The following is a 10,187-nucleotide window of genomic DNA, read 5'->3' as shown; positions in this document are numbered from 1 at the left end:
TCTTGTTCTTTAAATTTTACATATAAATAATTTATAATAAAAGTCATATTAAATAATACTAATACAAATAATCCAACAAAATACAACCCCTTAATTGAAAATAGAAGAAATAAAAATCCAACTCAATAATCATCACCTCTTAAGAATTTTCATTTTAAGCTGGGAATAATATAGTCGTTCCTCATCACCCATCTCACTTGTGTCCATAAACATAATTTTTGTCTCAAAATCAAGTCGCTTAAGTCGAATTTTTTGTTCATCGTGCTCAACTTTCTTCTTAATAAGTTCCATTTTCCTCTCGCCTCTTTCTTTTTTCTCCTCATGTAACTTTTGATTTTGTACCGAAATAGGTGTGGAGTGGTTCTTCGCGGCTTCTTTCATTTTTCTCTTGGCAGCCTTGTTTCCTAGTGGCCTTTTCTCAATATCAATGTTGTCTTCTTCAATCTCTACTAGTGTTTTTCAAGTAGAATTCTTTTTCAAAGATTCTACCACTTGTAACCACTTTGGTTGGTGCCTCAATAAAACCCATGCATGATCAAGATTGAATTTTTTTTTGGTGTAGTGCTTCATACGTAGCCTTCGCATTTGCAATCTGAAAATAAAAATCCACATGAAAATAAATATGTATAATTAGGTTAACATCCTTCTTTTTGTTACTCAATTGATTAAAATCCTATTCATTTTCAATTTTTGATCAAGGTCCTTGGGTATTAATAACATCATTAATTATTTGAATAATAAAATATTTTTATTTTTAAATATATTCCTTTAATGTTAAAAATGTTACAATTAGTATATTTATATTTATGGCTAAATTTTTTCATCATATAATTTTATTTTTAGTTTGTACCTATTTTTAATTTGCAAATATTTTTTAATTTGTACCAATTTTCTTTTCATTTTTAATTTGTACCCATATATTAGTTCCTTTTTGTGCCCATATTTTTTAAAGTTTTATTTGTGTTTGTACCCATGTATATACTGTCACGTGACATTGTATATTTAATCAATAATAGAAAAATTACATATGGTATATTTATGTTTTATGCCTAAACTTTGTATCATATATTTATATTTTTAGTTTGTACCCACTTTTAATTTGTAACATTTTTTTTTTAAATTTTTAGTATTTTCTTTTTATTTTATTTTGTACCCATGTACTAATTTCTTTTAGCGACTATATTTTTAAAAATTCATTTGTATTCATAAATTTTAATCTTTTATTTGTACCCTAATTTATTTCTAATGTACCCATTCTTCTTTATTAATGTACCACTTTGTTATATGTGAAATGTACCAATTTTTTTGTAAAATGTACCAATTTTTTTAACACTATGGATACATTCTTTTGCCATTTATTATTTCTTATTTTTACATATTTTTTATCCATTTATTCAATCAAAATGTTTGAATTTTTTTATTGTAACCGTTTCTAATAGTATTATAATGAGGGATTTTAAATTTATAGGATTATAAATCTCATAAAATATCAAATAATTAATGTCAAAACTATAAAAATATAAATATTAATAGTAATATAATGAGGTATACAAAGTCAAGGGACCTTGATCAAACTTTGAATAATATTAAGGTTTTAATTAAAGAATGTTAAGGATTAGGGACCGCATCCAAAATATCCCTTAAAATTAAATACATCAACACTATATTTGATTTACCATGTCTTGCTGAGTTGCGCCACTTTGGTTATGCTCATATAAAGAGGCAAGACATGCAGAAAATCTATTGACCTCCTTCTAGATTTTTTGCCATCGTTGAGACAACATTCGGCCAATACGATTACTCTCGAACCACTTGTTTTGGTTGTAGTACTCCTCAATTCGTTGCCAATAAGTTTGATGTTTTTGGTCATTTCCAATTATGGCATCCATGCTAGAGTTCAACCATGCACTAATAAGAACATGATCCACATCCTTGTTGAATCCAGCACCACGAATAACTTTTTTCTTGCTTCTAGATGCTTCCACATCGATTTGTTCAGACACTTGACTTAAAAATTGAGATTGTTGCGAAGAAAAATCCGGAAGTTCAAAAAATTGACAATCCATAATGTACTTTGATGAGAACAATTAGCTGGGCATTTGAAGTGAAGGAGCACAATGAAAATGTGGTATTTATAGAGAACAAATTTAAGATTCACTGCTAAAATAAACAGTTTGCGCGATGAGGTATATTTTGTCGCACAAAAATTATGGCAACCAGAAAATCGTCGCGCAAATTTTGTCGCGCAAAGGTCGTGAAAAAAGACATTGTGCGATGAACATTTTCAATTTCGTCACACATCTAAACAATTATGCGACACTTTATTAGTCATCGCACTAAAGTTATACGGACAAAGGTTTTTGTTGTACGATATAAACGGGTATAAGGGCGTTTTGTGACTAGTTTATCTTGAAAAGTTTCGCACAACGAAAGATGTAAGAGGCGCATGGTAATGCGCGACGAAGAAATAAGACGCACTTAATTTTGCGTGACGACCGGTCGTCGTCGCACACATGTAATTTTTAATAAAAAAATAAATAGAATAAAAGGAAAAAAAAAAGATTTCATACTAATGACAAAAAACAAAGTAAATTAATTAATAAAAAAATTTATTTATGATATAAATAAAAATGTACGTACAAATATAAAGTTCTAAAAGAAAGCGGGAACAAAACTATGAAAAGAAAGCGGCAAAATCTATAGGCATGTCGTTTAGAGGTGCTTGGTAATCTTGCTACTGGTTGGGGATGGGGTCGGAGGTCGACGGGCCTATTGCTGTGTTTGCTCGGTGTGGAAGGGTTGTGAGGGCGATGGTGCAGAAAAACCGGGGAGATGTATTCCAGAGGAACTAAGGGCTTGCACAAGCATTGACATTTGAGACTTGTATGATGCCATCTCACTCCTCAGGCCAGCGATTTCCTGCGTCAAAGCTGTAACCCGGTTCTTTGATTGCGAGGATGACGAGGCTCCACTCTCCCGTCGCCTAGCATTTCCCATCCCCCAACAATATGTCCTTGGCCTTTGACTGAAAATTTGGTCTAACGTCTTTGTGATGATGTGAAACCCTGCATCCTCAAGAGGATCCATAGACTCGATTGGTGTGTTCGAAGGAAGCTGGGAGGCGGACTCCTGAAGCACTAACTGACTCTTCTCCACCATAGTTGCTTGGGGAAAAAAAAAGGGTTATTAATAGAAATTAATTTGAAATAATTAGTATAAATGTTTAATGCATAAGAAAGTACTTATATGAAGGGACTCAATCAACTCATTCTCAGGCCGAACATAAACGTCAGCAAAGACGTCGATCTCCAGAAATTTTGAACCCTCCTAAAATAGAAAAAGATAAGGAAGATGTTAGTATGAAAAAAAAATTATTAATAACATTTTAAAATTGGAAATGAAAGTTGTAATATATACCTTCCGTTGCACCTCCATCCTATAGGAGAAAGGACTCGAACCCGAATGGTGGAGAAGAGTCTTCTTCTCCCGATTGATCTTATTTGCCTTCGCCTTCTTCTGTTTTATACAAAAAATAAACGTATTAGTTGTAATACTTAAAGAAAATTAAACAAATAATAATAAACATTAGTAAAAATTAAAAAAAGTAAAATGAAAGAAGTTGTAATTAAAAACGCACCATATAGGTCGGCTCCTGAAAATGACCGCAAAGCCAAACCCAACTATCTTGTCGGTCCTCCAACTCCTTCGGACAACCGTCCTCGAGAGCGGCCTGCGGATCATCAAACTGTTGGAAACATTGGTGCAGGTCACTTTTCCACTACTTGTAGCGTTCGGAGAAGGGCCGATTGAGGTACGCGAACATGTCCCCGTCCATGTCCTCCAAATTGTAGTTTGTCTACAATATAACAAATATTTTGAAAGTATTAGTAATAAAAGACAATAATAAATATAAATATATAAATTTTACATGAAAAGCATTAAAAAGGCGGCACTACTTACAGACAATTGATTGCGCACCCTGTTCTTCGTCTCCTCTAGCATCGCCTTCCAAGACTTTCATAGCATAGGGCAAAAGCTCCGCATGACATGCCCAACATCGTGGGCCAATGCACTATGCTACTTAGCCGTTGGTGCTGCCCGATGTCGCTTATCGTATCCAATTGGGACACGGCCGTTGGTCACTCGGGTGACATTCGCCGTCTTCAATTGCCGACAAGGTCCTTGGGTGTTTTTCTTCGCTGCAAAGAGATGAAAAAAAAAATCATTAACCCAAAACTAATAATAGATCCTACTAAAATTTCGGCATAACCTCCCCTATAATTAAAACATTCCCCAAAACCCTGAAAATAATATAAACAATATACGTATCCAACACAATGATCACAACAATTTAATAAAAGGTTCGGAACGATGGCAACTTTCTAATCCGTACATGACATAACAAATTAAATCTAAACTAACAAAACTCATTTAACATGGGAATGAGGGAGTGAATTAGGATTGTATACCTAGCCGTGTACCCGAGGCATCGGTTATGGATCCTGATGGTGACATCTGGTCCATAGTGCAGGGGCACCGGTGATTACATCGGGCGCTAACAGGTAATACCACTGAAGAAGTCGACAATGCCTGCGCCTGTGGGACTAGAAGACCAACAGGGTCAACCAGATTGACCGGCCTATGGTCCATCTCTGCCGGAGCAGTGGCGGCAGTAGTAGGTGTAGTCGTCGGACTAGGTGTAGAAGTCACCAGCCTCCGGGTTCTAATGAGGTGAGACATCTACAAAATTGGAAATTAATTTGTTTCATACACAAAGATTTAACTTACTGTACACATGCTAATAATTTCAACATAAATTTAAAACGAAATTTAAAAACCCAAATTAAAAAACCCAAATTCTAAACCCAATTCAAGTTTGGCAGAAACAAAACTTAAAACTGATATACTATACACAAACTAATCAATTCAGATAGGATATAGACCCAACAATTATAACTTATAAGAAGAAACTAGCATAAAGGAGTAGTTGGAGGCAAAATCATAGCCTATGAGTGTATGCGTCCGTATGTATGTACGTGCTCTATGTGTGTATGTACTGTGTGTGTGTGTGTCCATGTATATATGTTGATTTTGGGTGTGTGTGTGTGTTGATGTATGCTAATTTTCCATGTACTCTGTGTGTGTGTGTGTGTGTTCATGTATGCAAGTTGTGTGTGTATGTACTAAGCAACATAATTACTTAATAGTTTCACAGATAGTAATGAGAAAAAGGACCATATAAAGTGATTCTCAGTCTCTTTAAACATCGACATTACATATAGAAATCATGTGACTATTGGATATAAATAGACATATCAGCAAATCAATGCCATGATCGTCTTCAACAGAAAAGCAAGACGGAGGAGAAATGGACAACAAAAGAGTAAGAACAATAAGGGAGAAGAGTAGCTTAGGAGAAGTCATTAAGGCATCCATTTAGTTCTTAGTATTTGCTTAATTAGCACATAAGAATGGTGATCATGTATTCATATTATAAATATGCCCCAAATGCAATGTGAACACTTACCAAAATTTTTTAGGATACAAAATTACACGTCGGAAATTCAAGTTTACAGTCATACAGACCCATGTAGAGGTTTCTGTAGAGCACGTACAATGCATACATCAAAAGAGAAAAACAAGAAATGCCATCCAACTCTGTCTCCCCTTGTTTCTCAAATATATCTAAATTCAGCCAAGAAAGCATACATGGGAACTGAGATTGAAACACAACCTAAACCAACAACCTTTGAATTACATTGAGAAAAAGAAGGGAGATGGTTGAACCTTTGAAAAAATAACTTGATGATTCAAAATATTCCACAAATCAACAAAGGTCAAGGATCCCATCTTAGGCAGATCGTTTTGAGTGCCACTTATTTTTTTAACCGTAGAAAATTTTCAATTCCAAATAAACTTCAACATGAAGGAAATAAAAAAAAAAAAATGCAGAACTCCCAAATTAGCAATACTGCAAGATAGATACTTTATTGAAACTAATCGTATCTGTAGGAAAGAACAATGGCTTCTCAAACTTCATCTTGTTTCATTTACAAATGTGCAACAATTTAATAAGAAAAATTCTAAAATCCAACAACAAAGTAGCAAAAACCCTACTCGGAAAACCAAGGAAAAAAGCTAAAGATAGTAGTAAGTTGATTTAGTTCCATTATTTCTCAACACACTGAATCACTTTGCATGGTAATAAGAAAAATTTAATCATAAGCGAAGCAAGGCCCTAATTCTAACCCTTTACTTGAAATTATAAAACCCCTAATTTAAGAACCCTAATCTAACCCCCAGTGAAGCACCCTAAATCTAACCCCCAATTTAAGAAAACCTAATCTAACCTCATTGCCCAAAATCATTCCCCTAATTTAAGACCTAAATCGAACCCCAATTAAGAACCCTAAAAACTCTAATTTAAGAACCTAAATGTAACCAGCAATTTACAAACCCTAAATCTAACCCGACTGCCCCAATTCTAACCCCCAATTTAAAAACGAAAAAAAAAACAAAAAAACCTAATTCTAACCTCCAATTTGAAAAAGAAAATTGAAAATAAAAACTGAAGAGGAAATTACCTCTTGGAGATGAAGCCATGACGGCCGGAGAAAGGGACGGTGAGACAAATGGAGATACAGAGGAAGGAGAGAGAGGGTATCGCACAGGGAAAAAGAAAGAAGAGGGAAGTGAGGTTAAAATATAGAATCTTGCGCGATAGAGCCTTTGTCTCGCAAGGCTAAAAAATTGTTGTGCAAGTTTTTTAAAATTTCGGCGAATAAAAAGCGCCTTAATTGAAATTTCAGACACTTACGCGATAAATACATATATTTCGTCGCGCAAATATACTTTGGGCGACGAAATATATGTATTCGTTGTGCAATATTCCCGCGTAAATTTAAAATAACCGTTATATCGTGATTTTTCGTTTATAACCGTTGAAAAGTTTTGTTCCGTTACTTAATCTCTGAATGTTTGTTTTTTGTGAATTTTGGCATATGTGATCTCGAACCATATACAAACAAGTTTGACGGTTGGATCGTTGAACTTAGTTTCATAGAATGCGTATCCCATAAAAAAGATAGATTCACTAACACTTAGAGTTTATTTATACTTTCATTAAGTAGACACTAGTGTAAATAGTTTAAATTGAAGATCGAATTCATTCATTGTATTCATATAGCGTCAAGGAGTGTAGTTGTAAAAAATCATCAAAATCGGAGTTAAAATAACCGCTAAATCGTGATTTTTCGTTTATAACCGTAAAAAAGTTTTATCTCGTTACTTGATCTATGAATGTTTGTTTTTTGTGATTTTTGGCGTATGCGATCTTGAACCATATACAAACAAGATTGACGGTTGGATCGTTGAAATTAGTTTCGTAGAATGCGTATCTCATCATGTTCAATGGTGTGTGTGTATATATATATATATTTATTAAGTAGATTTAAATTTATTTATTTTGTACGTATAATACTTAAGAAGTTGAATGATATGTATATTTAAGCCGATCTAATGGTCACCAATTTTTTTAAATTTAATTTAATATATATATATATATTATAATTATTATAGTTTTTAGGGGTATAAAATTGTTAAATTAATATATATATATATATATATATATAATTATAGTATTTTTAAGGGTTATAAAATTTTAAATTAATATTTTGCTTGTCGTGTCGGGTTATCGGGTCATGTCAGGAAATGCAAGGCCTAGCTTGCGCGACCAAAAATTGTTAAGCGTCATGCAATTATGTTTCAAAATGGTTTTTAATTTTTTTTTATTTTGTTTACAATTTATTATAAAATACAAACATACCAAATTTATTTGCTAAGTAATTCACATATAAAATGGGAATCATTCATACCATTTTTTTCCATCACTCTATATAATGCATTAACCATTTCATGTGTTTTACAAAAAAAGTTACAAATAAATTGCCTTAATCTTCATCCAAACTATAATAACTTTCACTTTCGTTGCTATCATCATTTTCAGTGTCCTATTCCTCATCATCAATAGGTATGTCACCATCGTCGTTTGTGCACACTGGACCATCGTATCATGGAATATTACCGAGGTCAATTGTGATTGACTGAATCGGTATTTCGATTGAAGATACTCCTTCTATCTGAAATGGTTCTTGGATAAGATTAGTATCTCAGAGTGTTTCCGCACCAATTTCCATCAATGATTCAAGATGTTGGTCAGCAACATTGTCAATGTCGTCGTCAGTACGATCTTGTTCTGGTATTGCATACACATTCCTATGATCCATCGTCTGAACAACTTTCCAACCCCTCCCTACTTTAGGGTCATCTAGATACACAATTTGTTTTGCTATGGTTGCTAAGATGTAAGGGTCGTCATAGCACCAAGTTTTGGTAGTGTTCACTGATAGTAAACCATGACACTTCCATACCTATTTGGGTTTATATCAATCTATCGACACTTAAATAGGATCACTTGGCACCAATTTTTGTAAAGCAATTGCACGATATTTGTTAGTTTACCATAGAATTCAGTGTCTGTACTTTCGCCTCCCCCAGGGACATGAACACTGCTATTTTGTGTACACAACTTGTCATCTCGTGCACCCGTTCAGAACTTGACGCCGTTGAACTAGCAACCTGAGTACAATTCAACGCGAATTGGTCCGAACGCCAAGTTATATAAATCTTCACTGTACGCGAGGGAATTCGATGCTTTCAATTGATTTACCTAATATTAGACAACCATTTAAATTTGTTAGTTCGAGCAACTTAATTGGTACAATATATATGTCTAATACAAAACACTTCAAACTTACATATTTGAGAAACCATTGTGGAAACAATTCACGGTGTTTCTTGGCATACAAATGTGAAGGATGTGCCTGCTTCATCATATTTTCATGCTCATCTAGGCATGACAGTGTCTCATCACAATTGTTGAGTATGAACCAATGTGTTACCTCGATGTCCTTCTTGGAAAACAACTCACCACAAATCGGATCTCTGAATGGTTGAGCGATTTGGGCAAAAACTGAAAGTTTCTCCTTTCTCACACCCTCGTCATTATTGTGAGGAGGATGATTCAAAGTTGTCTCAACATCCTTTAAATACATTCCACAAAATGTAAGTGCCTCATATGCCACCCAAGCTTGTATAATGGATCATTTGAGCTTCGCTTTGTTTCGTACACTTTTCTTCAAGTCTTCGAGAAGCCTACCAAAAGAAAATGATACGATACACATATTACTAATCGTAATATATTAAATATTGATTAATAAAAAAGACAAGGAATATATACCTTTCCATTGGATACATCCATCGAAAGTTGTCTGGTCCAGTAAGTAATGCCTATCTGGTAAGTGAACCATCACGTGTATCATACTTGTGAAGAAAGCTGGAGGAAATATCATCTCAAACTTGCATAGAACTTGCACAATGTCATGGCGCAACTGATTAACGTCTGTTTTTCCCAATGTTCTTGATGTTAATTATGAAAAAACTGGACAACAACATGATTGGTTTCACTATATCGCATGACAACTAGATGTTACGTCTTCCTTGCATACAGGGCATGCCATATAACCCTTAGTTCTCCACTTGGAAACCAGTGCATATGCGGGGAAATCATTCACAGTCCACATCACTACAACCCGCAAAGTGAACATCTTGTCAGTACATTTATCGTATGTGCGCACACCGTGTGTCTATAAATCTTTTAGCTCATCCACCAACGGCTGTAAGTATACATCGATTGACCTACCAGGATCCTTAGTTATCAATAAAGTCATTATCATGTATTATTTTTTCATACATTTCCATGGTGGCAAATTATACAGAAATACGAAAATCGGCCAAGTACTATGGTGTTGGTTGAAAACCCAAAACAGATTAAATATATCAGTGGCAAGTCCCAATCTAACATTATGAGAATTAGCAACAATCTAGGGGAACGTTCGATCAAACTCTTTCCATGCCTCCCTATCTGTAGGATGCTGCATCACATTGTCGTCTACCCATTTTTCCTTATGCCATCTCATGTCTGTGGCAGTATGCGTCGACATATACAATCGTTGCAACCAAGGTTCTAGGGGCAGATAATACATGACTTTTTGTGGGATCTTAGTTGTTCTATTTTAAGATGTCATTTTGAACCTAGACTCATTGCGTACAAGGCATTTAGCCAATGT

General features: G+C 34.4%; 1 protein-coding gene across 1 annotated transcript; it reads right to left on the bottom strand.

Annotated features, from left to right (window-relative positions):
• Nucleotides 1-2,643: 2,643 nt before the first annotated feature.
• LOC139189628 (uncharacterized) lies at nt 2,644-6,768 on the bottom strand. Its single transcript, XM_070808659.1, has 7 exons — nt 6,585-6,768; nt 4,470-4,740; nt 3,961-4,199; nt 3,638-3,856; nt 3,418-3,516; nt 3,243-3,327; nt 2,644-3,164 (listed from the first exon to the last, which is right to left on the bottom strand). The coding sequence occupies exons 4-7, from the start codon at nt 3,638-3,640 to the stop codon at nt 2,770-2,772; spliced, it is 582 nt and encodes a 193-aa protein (XP_070664760.1). The 5' UTR covers nt 3,641-3,856; nt 3,961-4,199; nt 4,470-4,740; nt 6,585-6,768; the 3' UTR covers nt 2,644-2,769.
• Between the last annotated feature and the right edge of the window lie 3,419 nt (nt 6,769-10,187).

The sequence above is a fragment of the Malus domestica genome, chromosome 11, assembly GCF_042453785.1.
Source record: "Malus domestica chromosome 11, GDT2T_hap1".
NCBI classification, from domain to species: domain Eukaryota; kingdom Viridiplantae; phylum Streptophyta; class Magnoliopsida; order Rosales; family Rosaceae; genus Malus; species Malus domestica.
This window is presented reverse-complemented; position numbering and strand designations above follow the sequence as displayed.